The sequence below is a fragment of the Xiphias gladius genome, chromosome 22, assembly GCF_016859285.1.
Source record: "Xiphias gladius isolate SHS-SW01 ecotype Sanya breed wild chromosome 22, ASM1685928v1, whole genome shotgun sequence".
Taxonomy (NCBI): domain Eukaryota; kingdom Metazoa; phylum Chordata; class Actinopteri; order Istiophoriformes; family Xiphiidae; genus Xiphias; species Xiphias gladius.
In genome coordinates, this window is record NC_053421.1 from 4,554,944 (window position 1) to 4,571,783 (window position 16,840).

The following is a 16,840-nucleotide window of genomic DNA, read 5'->3' on the forward strand; positions in this document are numbered from 1 at the left end:
GCTAAATCAGCTTATAAACAAGAGATGTTTTGGGCGCGGGGGAAACTGTTTTACTACTCAGGAGCTAGTGTCTGATTCTGCAGATGTATAGAGGTTGTTAAAGACTCTGCATTAAAACATTAATTTTGTCCATTCATCTGTCTTTCACATTTAGTTTTAATTTGTTTATGGTAAATTGAAAACATTTTCAATGGTTAATTTTTATTTAGTTTTAGTGTTGTTTCATTGTAAAAGAAAAATGTTGTCAGTGAATATTTTTCTTCAGGGTTTCATTGTCAAACTTAACACTGACTAGAAGGTGAAAGGAAGTTTTAAAATTGTTATATTCAAACTGTATGACTGAGTCTGAATCTTGATACAGTCTTTAACATGAACTCAGCAAGCAGTAAAGTGACGTTTAAAACTGAAGATGAGGCTATAAAATCCCATTTGAAACTTTTCCTCAAGTGGTTGTCAACATCTTGAGAGCTTTAGAGGACAACATTGATGCCTAGGAAGTTGTAGTTTCCATGTTAATCAGCTTTGTAATCTAAATAGAACGCCAACTTAGCTAACTATGAACAATACCTCAGTGACCAAGTCAGACTGCCCCGACGTGAAAGTCCCCATCCCTCTCTTCTTCACCATCGGATTAGTGAGCCTGGCTGAGAACCTCCTGGTTGTGGTGGCCGTCATACGCAATAGGAACCTTCACTCGCCCATGTACTGCTTCATCTGCAGCCTGGCAGCCTTCAACACCATTGCCAGCCTCACCAAAACCTGGGAGAACCTGATGCTTGTGTTTGCTGATGTGGGACAGCTGGAGAAGAAAGGTTTCTCAGAGACCAAGCTGGATGATGTGATGGACTCCTTGTTGTTAATGTCGTTCATTGGCTCCATTTTCAGTTTCCTGGCTATTGCTGTAGACCGGTATGTATATAGGGCTTGGATTTGCACAAAGAAATGTTTTAGATGAATGTCTGCAATATTTTTAAAACATATATTTGTGTGAGGGATGGATTTGAATCTTTGATGGTATGAATGTCAATAATTTGAATTCAACCCCAGCCCACTAATTGACCAGAATACCCATTTCAAGGGCATCGTAATGCTAAAAGCTATTTTTTTCTATTGGAAATCAAAGGGAAAAGTGGTTTCATTGACTGTAAAGGAAACCAGAATCAAGGATGGCATACTGTAGGTTGTGAGCAAAGAGTTGAGCGATTTATTTGATTTTTTTGCTTATCTGATCTGTGACCATTTAACCTGTTTTTATGTGTTTTCCAGAGCCTATAACTAATTATCCTCTGCTCATATTTAAATTTAAAACATCAAGACTCTAGGGATAATTTCACTGGGCTTTAGCTCATATATAGAGTCTAGTGAATGCCAGTGTTGTTACATGCATTCTGGATGTGTAAATAGGCATTTTTTTGCTAAAAAAATCAACTTCTCAACCTATATGGGGAAAATGTATGTCAGTCTTTATGTTCACAGCTTGTTTCCTCTACAACCAAGTGGCCAAAAAAAATCAGTTATTGCAGGTTTGAAATATCCAAATGAAACACAAAATTGTTTGTTTTCATTTTCAGTTACATCACCATCTTCCATGCTCTGCAATATCACAACATCATGACAATGCGGCGCACCAGGGCCATCTTGGGTGTCATCTGGACAACATGTGGTGCGTCAGCGGCAATCATGGTGAGGTTCTTTGCTTCCAAGTTCATCATGACCTGCTTTGTCGTCTTCTTCGTTGTGTCCTTGGCGATTATCTGCTTCCTCTATGTCTACATGTTCATGCTGGCACGTGTCCATGCCAGGAAGATCGCAGCTCTGCCCACTAGTGGCGGGAAGAAGTGTCGGTGTCAGCGGTGGCGGAGCAGCAGCATGAGAGGGGCCCTGACTCTCACCATCCTATTTGGGACATTTGTGGTGTGTTGGGCGCCGTTTTTCCTCCACCTCATCATCATCATGGTTTGCCCCATGAACCCATACTGCGAGTGTTACCGATCGCTGTTCCAGCTGCACATGGTGCTGCTGATGAGCCACGCCCTTATCGACCCAGCCATCTATGCCTTCCGCAGTGCAGAGCTCAGACAAACCTTCAGGAAGATGCTGCTTTGTTCAATTTGGAAACAATGCTCATAGAAAAAATCTTATTTATACATTTTACTTTAGTCTTCATTTATCCACAGAAAGAGCACGGATGCTCTTCACCTGCAGAGTGCTTTACATTCACTGGTTTGCAGATACAGCCTTTACACCTTGGACTCAACAATACTTAGACTTGTAGTGCTGAGCTTCCTTCACTTTTCCCTATATGGTTTGGACACAGACTAAATCAGAGCTACTGCTACCAATACATTTGCTTCATGTGTGTGTTTACATACCCCTCTCCAAAAGTAAGTGTTTCCGTGTATGTTTTTTCATTAGATAACTGCCATCTGGCCATCTTCTCCCTGCCTTGCTGGCTGTCTAGCCATCCATTCCTCCTCCATCATCCTTTTCTCTCAAGACTTTGATATGATCTTATTTAACCAGTCCCTTCAAATTCTGTTTGAAATTACCCATCTGCAAAACATTCACGAGACACATATTTTCCAGAATCTGTTTTCTCAAACAAAATGTTATTTTCTTTTTTTTTTTACAGGAAACATGACATTGATTTCAACATTATTTACAGGACAACAGTGTAGCTCAGATGCTGATAGGAACAATAATATGAAAACAACTCTCCATTCTACCTTTTGCTTTTATTCAGACATACAATAAAATCATTTCAAGCAACTTGGCCAACACTGACATCAATCATTTCAACTGTAGCTCACATTTATATGTCTGCGCGCCACCACTTTACTATTAACTAAGATACTGTATGTCCCCACAGCTGTTAACACTGTCTCGCATAAACTTAAGACAAGCATGCAAGTAGTAATCACCGTGTTGGCTCCACCCCTGTCCAGTGTGACATCATGTCACATCATCATGTCAGTGGTTTTGCTGCTGTTTCTGTGGGAACAATAACTGAGCACTTCACAATAGATAGAAACAAAGTAAAAATATGTTTTATAGGTGAATTTACATTAAGAAAATGGAGCAATCATTCTTCAAACACATAGGGAAAAGAATATATATATATATATATATATCTACCATATATATCTATATATGTATAGATGTATATATCATTGGGATTCAATAGAAGAACTTTTCAAAGTGGTGTACATTTGTGTGTGTACTCATATGCTCTTCTTTTGATCTCACAATTGCAAAACACTTATATAGAATAAATATTAATGGAAAGTACATTAAGGCCATTTCAACACAAAACAGAAATAAAAAAAATCCTTCTAGTATTTTTTTTCTTCATGTTCCAAAAACATCTTTTATCTTGTTGTCTATATTCATAAAATGCTATGGATCATTCTGAAGTTACAAATAATACAAATGGCTTGCTTTTCTTTGCAATAAATATTAATATGTAACACTGCAAAATAAAGGTGTAGTATCTACCATGCAGTGATGATGCATAATATTTTGTATGAAAAGCTGTGCCAGCAGATGGTTGATTTTCGTGATAAAGTTCTGTCAAGCTTCTCAGTTGGGAGGTAGGCACCAACAAGACACACTTACAGAGAGCACTGTGAAGCTATTTGTACATTCATTTTTTATATTTCAAGTGTAAACTTATGGAACCTTTACTTACTTTAGTTTAATGCAAAGTGTGGGCAGGAAGGGGGACATTGACAGAATACAGAAACTATAATTAATATGAAGATAGCAGACAGAGACAGGAGACAGAAGGAGTGACTCTGCATTCAAATCACAGAAAAAACTGCTGTACTGCCGTGCGCTGGCCGATTTGAGGAAGCTGATTGTTAACTTAACTACTAATGCTGCAGCAGTTGGAGGCAGGGCATACAGCAGCGGCAGAAAATTGGCTGTTGACTGGTGAAGCTGTCCAAAAAGTTCAGTAGCAGCCACCTTTTCCCCTTATACAGATAACAAACAAGGTAACATACATCTGAGGCCATAGACAAATAATGTGCGACTTGTTTTGTTGGAGGTGTAAACATTTAATCCACCACAAGGAAAGTTAGTCTGCAACAGCGCTGGGGCCTAATTCAATTAAACTTTTTCACACAGTGTTGTTGTCAGTCTGAGCTTAATATTGTTGTTCTGATTAACATACATGCATGTATACTTTGTGTGTATCTACTAGCAGGCAGAGCAGAAAAATATCTTCCAAAACTTCTGATTTTGCACGATAACAAATTACTAAATGTGTTGCCAAGCAGGTGACTTGAATCTCAATGTATATTGTAACAGAGTACTCCAAAATTTAGCATTGCACTCCTATAAAGCCCTGATCACACTCCAGGATAGAAATGCACAGCTGCAGATTTGCAGGCGGGCAGTTTACACGCATGCCCTTCTATCCGTACTACAGTCAAGGGTATGCGTACGTGGACACGTTCCACATGGACGCAGAAACCGTGAACTGGCATTAACATCATTGGACTCACGATGGACAGTTTTTAAAAAAAGGATCTTCAGAGCCAAAGACGCATTCCTCCTCCTTGTCAAAACCTGGTGCCTACATTACCCACAACACAACCAGACTGCCGACAATTGGGTCAGTAAATTGGGTGTGTTATGCTAGTAGTGGCTAATTTAGCTTGGAGCCTCTCGCCTCTAGCAGAGATGAGGAGGGGACCACAGAGGACTGGTAAGCACGTACGTAATTGCCACCAGGGACTGGTGAGCACCAAGACATTGTCTTTTCGCATGTTGTATTGAAGTACATTATTTCAGAGTTTGTCTTGGGCGAGAAAAAAAAGTTTGTAGAACTTGACTAGCAGCCAACGTCAATATCGCTATCTTTTGTCTGGCTTTGGGTTACTTGCTTCACTAAAAATAGCATTGGTGATCCTGGATAACCGGTATCATGGAGCTGATTATCACCTGTCTCTGTTAACACTTGGGTTTCCAGCCCGTACATCACACACAAACATACAGACACACACAAGTGACATCACTTGAGCACATTTATCAGACTTTGCGCAGCTCCCTCTGGAGCCACAAAAGACTTACTACAACTTTTGGCACTCAAATGTGCAATAGTATTCCCCAACACCTGTAAACAGACTTTGATGTGTAAAATCGTGTTCCCCCTTAATAAAAAGAAGCTGCAGCGAGAGATATCATATAAATATGGGTAACTGCAAACAAGATCTAGTAGGTCCTCTTCAAATCTTTAACCAATTGTTGTTGACTTCACTGCCTCCACCGTTTGTGCACACCGAATTCTCCGAAGCAACACTTGGTAGCAATCATGCGCACGCCAATGCATAGTTAAAAGAAAATATATAAGTATTCCTACAGAACAGTGTTTACGGTTTACTAATGATAGTAGTGAAAAAGAAAAAAAAAAATATATATAAATATAATAAATATATGAAATATATAAATGTCTGCTAGAATGAAAGGAAAACCACAAAGAGTTTGGTGTCATGCATTTTCAAATGAATTATGACTTCAAATATAGCTGGGTGATTAAATAATGTACCTAATAAAGTAGTCTTTGCTTCTGTACTTTGTGTACATGGCAGATACATTAGGAGACAGTGGATTTACCTTTACACGTAATGTGAGCCACCCCTTTCCAGTTCATACAGGCCAGAAGACCAAAGTGTGCTTGGCTATACACTCTACATGCTCAAAAGTGCATTGAACCAGTTCTCAGTATATTTTGATCTCCCATAGTTATGCTCCAGTGTCAGTATCAGTCAGTCCATTCTACCCATCCTGTCATTGGTAATCTCAGTCTGTGTCTCTCAGTACTTCCCTGTCAGAGTGCAGATGCTGGTGCAGGCGTTTCTCAGGCTGCAACAGCAGATGATCTCCTTAAAAGTCTTCCTCATCTCCTGACTCCTGAAGGCATAGATGAGTGGGTCAATCACAGAATTGCACATGATGAGGATGAGGTACATGTTGAAGTGGGACATGAAGCACACACAGTAGAGGTTCCGTGGACAGGAGATCATTAGGATCAGGTGGAGGAAGAAGGGAGCCCAGCAGACAATAAAGATCCCCAACAGGATGGTCAGCGTGATGGCCCCCTTCATGCTTGTCCGCTGGTGGATGGAGTTGTAGCCGGGCAGGGCGGCAATGCGCTTGACGTGCGAGCGGGCCAGCATGAACATGTGGCTGTAGAGTGAAGCCATGATGACCAGCATGGCAAAGAACATGGAGACCAAGCAGATGATGACGGGGGTGTTGTCCGAGTAGATGATGAAGATGATACCGCAGCTTGTGCAGAAGGTCCAGATTCCACCGATGATGCAGCCAGCTCTCTTCACTGTCATAATGTTGTGGTACCTCAGTGCATAGAAGATTGTAACGTACCTGTAGATATTAACATATATTGATTTCTGAAGTAACTTATGTTTTTCTAGCAACCTTTAGAAGCCTCTGAAGAATTGCACACACCAATGAGGGCAGACCTTTGAGATGTCTAGAGAAGTCCCTTTGCACAATAACACTGCTTTGTTATTTCAGAACTCAGAGTCAGTCGCACCTGTGCATCTCACTGATTTTTCACATTCACACACTCTAATTTTCACTTGGATATGCAGCGCCTGGCTGTTGTATAGGAAAGCAGTACTGCAAGGAGAGGAGCAAGCAGGCTGAGGACAAAAGAAACACAGCAGAGCACAGTAAAGAAATGATTGTATTTCGATTGGGTTTATTTTAGCCAATACCGATCCATTAAAATATACAACACCAATCCTTAGGATCGTCTCAAGACATCTCTATCTGAAATCAGTGCAGTGTAGCCTGGATGGTGTAGATGGCGAGAGCGCAAGCAACATGTATTTAGCAGAAGTCCAAGGATAGCTGATTAGCTTAGAGAGCTGACAGATGACAACTGAATGGGGCTATCCACAGTGCTACTTTATTCTACAATACTAAACATCGACCATTCAGTGCCAGGTCTCCATGGCACTGAGTTCACTAATTATACAGTAGAATATAGTAATCATAACCTGCACCAGCTTGTTACAGAGGAAAGTTCAGTCTGGTGGACACTAATCAGAACAGTATGTACTGTAAGTGTGCACTTCACTCAGCTCTAATCCAGTACATTAGAACAGAGACAGCCACCACCTTGTATAACCATTCAGCATTACAGTGGAACCACATTACTAACTGTTATCCTTACTGTTAGTCCCTATAATGGGCCAAAGAACTTGGATCCTACACGTCGCATAAAGCAACTCCATATTAATTTTTATTAGACCATCCCTGCTTGGTAAACACTCACGTTTTTCAGTCCATACCTGCAATTTCTAACAATTTTGAAGTCTCAAGGTCAAACTAAAGATGACTCTGATGACATCATTAGGGTAATTTTTCTCATATTTGATAATTCTCCTCCAGAGTCACAGAAAAAAATATTTAATTGTTTTCACAAGATGAGTAGTACTTTTCATGAACTGAATGTACAAAATTGGTACAGTGCCCCTTTAAGAAAGAAACAGGAAATTATATGGTAGTTACATAGTTTGGTAGAGAGATTCTTGATTTCCAGAGTATTTCCTTTAAAAGAATTAGATCTTAATGATGATGAGGAGGTCCATTTAAACCCAAGTAAATATTAATTTATTTGTTCGTACTTGTTGAATTGTATGCTTGCAAAAAAAGTGGCAAATAAAAATTTGAAATTTGCAATCACACAGAAAGACAAACTTATATTTCTGCATGTTCAGCTGAAAGTCTTGTACTGACAACAAAGATGGATGTGATTTAAGACCATTATACCATGGTATTAATTTACTGGAATTAACTCAAAAAGTACCAATTGAGCAGTGCCTCCATGTTCCTGGTGATTAGCACAAAATTATTAGATTCTTTTCAGGATTCTTCCTAAAAAGGCATTATTACATGTCACTTCTGTTCTAGGAAATTATTAGGAAACTGTGGGACTTAACAACCCAGTAATTCTGAGCACCAGTATATAGCTGCTGATAGCTAATTACATTGCAAAAGCACTATTGTTAGACAAGCTTATGTGGGTCATTGTTTTCATGCAACATTTACTTTAGCTGAAATAAAAGGGCAATCTTGTGCCATATTTCAGGACAAAACAGAGAAGTGCAATTATGCACAGTGACTCTTGTGAGAGTGCATTTAATTCAATTCAATTCAATTTCATTTAAAAGCTTTTAAAGACCTTCTCCTGCAGAAATGATAAGAAAAAACAAGTGCAAGAGTGTGTATGTGTGTACTGCAGTGACCTAGAGCTTTCAAGATAAGAGATATAAGTTCTAGTACCTATTCATACACATCTCCCTACAACATTACCTGTCCACGGCGATGGCCAGTAGGCTGCACATTGATGCAACAACAGAGATGCAGATCATGGAGTCAAACACATTGTCCATCTGCCGGATGAAGTGGTCCTCCACCACCAGCTGTCTGTTGTTAAGAAGATAAATGATGATGGTCTCCCAGGCATTGGACACACTCACCAGCATGTCTGCTACTGCCAAACTGCAACGACCAGAAGAGTTTAGTCAAACTTTGATCACAGAGATAAATGTTCATGAATCTATACATGTGCTTCCTCCCTATGAACGCAGGAGCCCGCAGAGTAGCTGTCCTTGCTCTCCCCCTGTGTAGTGACACATTCATGTCCCATTGAGAATACCAGTTAATTGATTTCATGATTGAGGGTATATTATGCAATTTATGTGACATTTTCTATTGGCAACCAGCAAGCAGAAGTGAGGCCAAGGCACTGTTTTGACACTCACATGCCAAGTCAAGACGTTAGACCTAAACACCTACTGTAAATGTCATAATTTAGAAGCTTGAACACCAACACAGAAACATTTAGTGGCATATCACATTCAAATAAATCAGGATTTCTTTAATTTATCAATATTTTATTAAAAAATATTCAAGGGTGACACACTGATGACATTGACTAAAGCACTCTAGTGTGCAACTAAAAACCAAACAAGACTAAATGGTGCTTTGCACTAAATGCTAACATCATCATGGGAACATGCACACTATGACAATGCTAACATCTCGATGCTTGGCAGGTAACGTTAACCATGTACAAAATCTTAGTTTACTGTGTTAGCTTATGGTGAAGACCCACTGCATGCGAAGAATTCTGCAACATTTCTTCCACCACTGTAGGCGAACAAATCTCAACATATTGCCTTTACCACTTCTTGCTCATCGTGTTGGGCGTGTCAACATTTGCAAGCTAGTGAGTAGTTTGATCATGAGCAAACATTGTTGTAAATAAGCAACCTGCACTTTCCTCAACAATTATGCAATGTTGTGCCGAGCAGCACGTACAATTTTCCACAGCAAATTAAGACTAAATTTGTCTATTTTTTGTCTTAACTCTGCATAGCTGGCAGGCAGCCTATGCCCGTATATGCACAATCCCAAAATGTCTGGTGAGGCAATTCGCCTACATGAACGCAAAAACATTGCAGGGTTATGGTTTTGCATTGTCTCAGCTAACATTGAACGAGAGGCTGGGTAATATATATCCCGGACAACTCTGCATTTCAGAGTCACCAATCAGCCTATCTTACATGTTTCTGGACTGTGACCCAAAGAAAACCTGCACAGGCAGGGGGAGAAGTCCACACAGAAGTGCCACAGCTCCCTGGCAGATAGTAACCCTGAGTGGAGACAGTACCACCGGAAATCTAAACTGGGTACTCGGTACAGAAAAGCCCATGCCGGCTGGCAGATATCAACCAAGAATCTTGTTGCAGTGAGGCAACAGTGCTAACCACTGCACCACCATGCCAACTGGCTCCGAGATCAGATTATGGTAATTACTTAATATAATGATTTGATAAAGTGTAGATTTATTTGTCACAATATGACCCCAAAGGGCCTTAAGAGGACATCTGCAGTATTACCTTATCTCGAGGCCCCAACATGTACATGGTACAGTGTTGAGATCAAGATTCAAGGCTTTTATTATTTCACTTTATATTGTGTTTACATTGTGCATTGTGCATTCCCAATTAACAGAGAATGGGAGATACGGGGCCCCCTACAGCTCATTTATCTTGCCCGGGCCCCACAATGGGTTAATCTATCGCTGGATGTGTTACATAACAATGTAGAGGATGAACAATGAGGAATGGCACTTAAAGTTTACCACCTAATTAACTGCATCTGTACCATGCTAATGTAATTCCTTTGCTAAAGGCGCAGCCTTGCTAAACACAGGCCAGCTTGTAAACACGAAGAACACGCTCCATCATCATTCTTTTAGGTGAGCCTAAGATATTTCATGTTGCATGTTGAACAAAGATTCACCTGCAAACAAAGAAGTACATGGGTGAGTGGAGGTTCTTGTTCTTTACTATGGCTATGATGACTAGGATGTTCTCCAGCAGGGAGATGATACCCAGGATCAGAAAGACCTGAGAAGAGAAAAATACAATGCAAAAATGAGAAGAGTAAACATAAATGCATGAAATAAAATGAAGTTGGAATCCCCCAAGGGGTCACAAGATAAATATGAAAGGTCACAAGATAATTAACAAGACAGGAAAGAGGGGAAAAAATATTACTATGCAAAATAGCGTTAATTGTTCTATTCTTCCTGAAAAATACTGGAGCGTTTTACCTTATCTGGACTTTAAAACGATTAAAATGAATCAATCTGAGAGGGGAATGTCTCTCTTTGGTTAAACTGCTTGCAGCTCATAGACACAAGGAATATGCAAGGTGAGGTCACAAACAAGCCTTGGCTACATAGTGTCATAAGCCAAAAGAAAAACCAAACAAAACAAACAAAAACAAAACAGTTGATTGGATTATTAAGGTAAGAGTTACCATAGAATAGCATAGTAGTAGTATTAATTGACTGTAGCAGAACATAATAGAGTACTGTAGAGCACAATAGACTATTTAAGAACAGAATGATTCTTAAAATTGTTAACTAAAATTCAAGTTTAAAAAAATTGCATTTTGGAGTTCAGTACTACTCACACACAAATACAGACCTCTATAGCGATGTGGACCTGCTCGCATGCTGCAGGTTTGGAGGTGCTGGTCTTCCCTGGTATCAGTGGAGTGGGCAGGGTGTCGTTTTGGTGATAGTAGGAGTAATCCCAGGTGGAGTTACCCATCGGCACCTCCTCATTGTAGGAGGACTCCTCAAACACATTCATCCCTGCTGTGGCTCTGGTCCAGATCACTGCTGCTCTACTGTGGATGGCATTTTTCAAACAGGCTACAAAAGACAACAGATGTCAAGGTGATATGGTTTCATACAATCACACTATGTTTATCATGTGGAATGTATGATGTAAGTCGTGACTCTGTAGCTCAGATATATTGTTTTTGTGCTCAACAAAAGTTGATGTCCATCACTAACTTCAACAAAGTTCAATACAGCTTACAAACTTAATTCACAAATTACGTTCTTAAACCTTAAACTCAAACATATGAACATCTTCTAAGCTGATATGGTAAACTTCTTAGCAAACAGTATGTTATTTACACATCAAGCAGTTACGGAGCAACATTATCATTCTGGCAGCCTCACAAATGTAATTCCAGTATTCCCTCTCTTTTAGCTTTGTTTTTGGTCTCTACCGACTCCTGAGGGAAATATCTGGCTCTTTAGCTGCTAAATGCTGCACTATGTTCACGAGCTGTTGGCTAACTCTCTGTCTGATGTTTAGGGCTGCACAGGTAGTGGACAGTGGTACAGTTAGTTTTTAGAGCTTTTTCACTGAAAGCCGTTGTTTGCTGCAGCTGAAAATGATGCGATGAGAGTGGTGAGAGTGAAACAGAGTAGTAAAGTTGAAGGCTGGACAAATAACCAACGAGCTGAAACTCACCATAAATCTCCCTAAAGCTGAGGGGAACTGCAGATTCAGCTGATAGTTCTCGGTTAGTTAAGTATTGTCATTGGATACCTTGTTAGTATAAAAATATAAATTACAGCCGCTTTAACATCATTACATTATCAAGTTATAATGTCATACTTAGGGGCATTTGGTGAAACATTTAGGAGTACCAACACTTAAATAACAACTCCAATGGCAAAGTCTACCTTAAAGGAATAGATCTCAATTGTTCATTTTGGGAAATGCACTATTTACTTTAGTTTATTTGATTGCTTTCTTCCCAGGTATTAGCTTACAAGATCTATACCACTCTCATGTCATTATGGTAAATATCAACCAGCAGTTTAACTTAGCATGTAGACTGGAAATGAGGAAACAACTAGCCTACAAGCACTTGTAAAGTTCACTACTTAATACGTTACATCGCATTTGTTTAAGCCGTACAACAATGGAAATGTAAAATCAACACATTGTGCTTTTACAGAGTGTTATGTGCTGGACTATTTCTTGGCTGTGCACAGTGACTTTCCAGAGTCTCTGCTGTTTGCCTGGTAATATCAAAATGATGAAAGGACAAGTTAATATAATGTGTTAATTAGTTAGCTTTAGAGTTGTTGGTTGGTGAATTTTGCTACCTTGTTACCAGAACCAGAGTAGCTGTGTCTCTGTTTCCAGTCTTTGTGCTACGCTAAGATAACCAACTGCTGCCTATAGCCTCATATTTACAGTACTTTTCATCTAACTCCCAGCAACTCCTTTCATAGTAAACATGTCTTGCATTACAAAATGTTCCCCATTTTAAATTGATTTACAATAATTTCATTTTATACAAGATACATTTCAACCAGCCTAAAATTAGCCAGACTGCTACACTGGATGAAGTTGGATGAGTCTTTTCACCAGGAAGATCAGAGGTTTCTGTGGAACTGTCTTCATAAAAACTATCACAATCATCAAAAAATTTAAATTAATTTAAAGATTTAAATTGATTCAAAGATTTTAATTTAATAATTAAATCATTATATGGTAGTGCAATAAAATTAGTCTCAGCTGACCAAACATTATGGCACTGTAATTTGTTCTGAACATTCCACTTTGGTTATAAAAGAAAAGAGATGAGAGGCCGTGACGTGACACTTGGCAACAAGGGAGTGGGGCACAAAAAAGCCTCAGTGTTAAGATCCTCCCTGCAGCTATTGAGACGTGATGAGATCAGACCTGAAAGAATAGCTTTGACTCCTTCCTGAGGGCAAATGCCTCCCGTGTCTCTTAACTCATGATCAGACTCATGGACCCCCCAGTGATGTCAAATGACTCAATCTCAGTTGCTTATAATTTACACAAAGGTAACATAAACTCTTTTCTGTATCTTAAAGTGAGGCGTGATGAGGCATTTTCGGGAACAGATCTGCTGCAAGAAGGGGATTAAAAAAAAAAAAAAACGTCTAGACACTGAATGGGAAAATGGGAAAAGAGAGGGAACAAAACACATTGATGACAAAATAAAACCATTCAAGTTTTACAGTTCAGAGTTAAAGCAATAAACTCAATTCTGCATTGTGCCCACCATAACCCATGTTTGGACTGAAGTCTGTATCATTTCGGCAGAATGTCATTATCCAAATCCCATTAGAGAGGGACACTATGAGTTTAGAGGGTACAGTGATTAACCTTTGCTCGAGGGGTTGACTGAGAAAGCCGTTTGTGTGGTTATTGAAGTGCTGTTAAGAATGCAAAACAAAATAATTGCAGGAAATTTGAATGATGATGAGAATTAGTGGAATTGGAATTTCATTTTTCCAGAACTAACTGACGCAGCAGTTATCTTAATCTGTCCATCTGTCCAACCCACACACACTGATGGAGGGATATGTAAGGTAGAGCCATTATTTCAAGCAGCAAAGAACAGAAATGAAAATAATTTGTCTTGTGATTTTTTCCGGTTAAAAATGGAGAAGAAAAATCATCTTCTTTTTACAAAAAATTGAAAATTACATGGACATTAGACATTGTGCTGTACTTCAGACTGGATTAGATACCTACAGAGGGTTCAGGGACAACCCAAAATGCTTTTAGTATTGACTGTGCCTTAGCCCAAAGACTTATCAGCAAGAGCATCATTAAGAAGTCCAAGCAGACTTTGGCATGCCCTGCTGGGTCTCACGAAACAAGAATGATTTTTATCAGTCTGTGCTCCCTTACTTGAGTTTTTCAGAGCATTTAAGATCTTCTTCAAAACATCTTATGAAAGACAACTGGCACAACTGGTCATCTTGAGAGTGAGTGATGAATTAACGTACAGTACAGCAGAGAATTTGGCACAATAAAAGCACTGGTTGTGAAATTCTATATGCATGGATTATAGAATGGGCCTGAGTCACAGGGCTGCTCTAAGTTAAAGTACCTTAGGGGTCTCACGAGTCCCCCTTAGCTAGAGCCTGTTTTTGAAGAGACTGTCGCTAACAGGTCCTGTCGGAAAGTCACACGGCACATTTAAAAGTTATAGATAGTTATAGATAGGCAGTTTATACTGACTATATATTTTTTCCCCACATAATACAGCTGCATACTGACGACTTTAGGCAAGACACTACAGGTGAATAGGGTTAAATAATTTAACTAATGGATATCACCCTGAAACTTCCCCAGCTGATTACTCACATTAAGACATTTATTTTTTTGTATTACAGGTTTTTGTGAAATTTGCATATTCTTCAAATATACAAATCAGACAGAAGAGAAATCTGAACATTGAGTAATGCCAGGTTCAAAATTCTTGTTTAATTTTATCTACATATTAGAGTCAAAGGTTTTTACAGAGGGGATTTTGGATGTCCCTCTTTATTAGTCAATAAATCAGAAAATACTTAATCATTTCACAATTTTCACTTTCACTGTCACGATTGGCTGCTGATACAAAGGAAATTACTATGTTCGGATCCAATAACATTGTGCAGGAGAGAGAGAGAGCTTCACAACGATCGCCTACTGCATGTTGCGTTAGAATGTTAAGTTTTGTTGAATTTAGGAGAAATCTACAGGCGCAAATTGATCAAGTGTAGAAAAATAAACACCTAAATGAAAGAAGACATGTAGGCAAAATAACCCCAAATCTCATAATTAACCAGTGCATGAAAAAAACAATGTTATGGCCTATAGTGTCTCAACAATGAGCCTACATTAAAATAAGTCAAGTATATATGACACCTAAGTAGCTCTGCTTTTAGTAATATAACCCCAAGAGCCAACAAGTTCTTGGGTTTCCTATAATATTTTGTATTGTACCCTGTAGCAGGAATTCTCAACCTGGGTTACTTGCCCCATGGGATATTTCTGTTGCGGCTGGGAACACATGGATAGTGGAAGAGCTCAGTGAATTTGAAAAACAGAAAATATGATTTGATCAAACAAACAAACAAACAAACAAGCAAAAAAAGAAACTTAATGTCACCAGGATTACGGATTTTATTAATATATTGGGGAAATGTTGTTATTAATATATAGCCATAGAATACTGATTCTGAAAATATCACCAATATGTGTACTGACAATGTATTTTATTCATTGTTGACAAAATATACAATCTTGCAATACAATATTGGCTCGTAGCAGGTAAAGCATTATTAAACTTTTTTAATGGTAATTTTTTTATACACTCAGCACTGAGTAAAGATCTTTGCAGTAAATAAATGTAACGCTTTATTCAAATAAAAAAAAGTGTTGCCTGTGAACATGATCTCTCTAGCGACGACATTTGAATCTGTAGCCTAACTGGGAAAACAAATCCAGGCCGGCTTCAGGTACAGGCCACCTGGGCGGCTGCATAGGGTGCCACCGGCTGGGGGGGCACCAAAGAGGAGGAAGACATGTTTTGTAATTGCTCTTGATCTACTTTCAGGGTCTGTCACTGTCGTCAATTGAGCACCTTACAAAAACAAAACTGCTCACACAGAACTAAACACTATATACCGAGATACTGAGAGGAGACTACAGACACACTGTAGAAGGGAAATCTGCTGGGGGCTGACTCTCACATCACCTGAGGTTTTTTCGCTGCTCTTCATTGGCTCACACCGCTGTGTAAGAATCACATAGTAGTAACCCGGTTACTTATGTTCCATGAAAACATTATAACCTGATCGGCGATGGGATAAATCATAGTTGGCATACGGACAATACTTTATGTGCACTGGTGGGTCCTCAACCCGAGTCATACAGTCAGTGAGTCGATAGGTTTTACAAAAGAGAGCCCTGAAATTAAGGTAATAGCACTGATGTCACGGGGCAGGCAAATCCAGGTGTTTTGATATAGGTAGCCTATCAGCTATAAATCCAGATGTTTGCTCCTGAGATGACAGCTGTCAAAATCTTCCCCACTGTTCTCCATTACATTACTGAGGGCTTTGAGAGTGAGTGACGGTGGTTAAGAGTGGTTAGTTTCAGTGCGGCAGTGAAGGAAGCGGTTGTTCTGCATCTGTCTCAGTGATATTTAGCAGGTGAACACACCTCTTCGGTGTTGCTGTTATTTTGGTCATTTGTTCACACTGATGAGTGCCTGTCTAAATCCTGCCCACACCTTCCTGCTACAACAGATCCACACTGACATCGTCTCTTCCTGAAAGTTGTATAATTAAGAAAAACAAAAGTAAAATAAATATTTTATTCTAAAGGTTGATCAGGACAGCTATAAGTGAAAGTCTCAGAGATATAAACGAGAAGGGGTTGACATATTTTTGTGTGTTTAGTCTGAAAATAAATGCACAAATAGCATTACAAATTGTGTGAAGCTGACTTTTAGTTGACTTTAGTATATTTACAGTAATCTACTGTTGTCACATCAGTTATGATAGGCGAACTGCCTCCAACCAACCTGAGTCAGGTGTAACACCTTAAACAGAGCTAAGAGTATTGCTAAGAGCTAAGAGTAACTGTAGAAAACCCCTGCAACT

General features: G+C 39.3%; 2 protein-coding genes across 2 annotated transcripts; one reads left to right on the plus strand and one right to left on the minus strand.

The window, feature by feature from the left end:
• Nucleotides 1-556: 556 nt before the first annotated feature.
• mc2r (melanocortin 2 receptor) lies at nt 557-2,130 on the plus strand. The gene is made up of 2 exons (XM_040117939.1): nt 557-909; nt 1,572-2,130. Exons 1-2 carry the CDS (start codon nt 557-559, stop codon nt 2,128-2,130), a joined length of 912 nt encoding a protein of 303 aa, XP_039973873.1.
• A 3,689-nt stretch (nt 2,131-5,819) lies between these two features.
• LOC120784279 (melanocortin receptor 5-like) lies at nt 5,820-11,228 on the minus strand. The gene is made up of 4 exons (XM_040117940.1): nt 11,040-11,228; nt 10,348-10,454; nt 8,350-8,538; nt 5,820-6,390 (listed from the first exon to the last, which is right to left on the minus strand). Exons 1-4 carry the CDS (start codon nt 11,205-11,207, stop codon nt 5,820-5,822), a joined length of 1,035 nt encoding a protein of 344 aa, XP_039973874.1. The 5' UTR covers nt 11,208-11,228.
• Between the last annotated feature and the right edge of the window lie 5,612 nt (nt 11,229-16,840).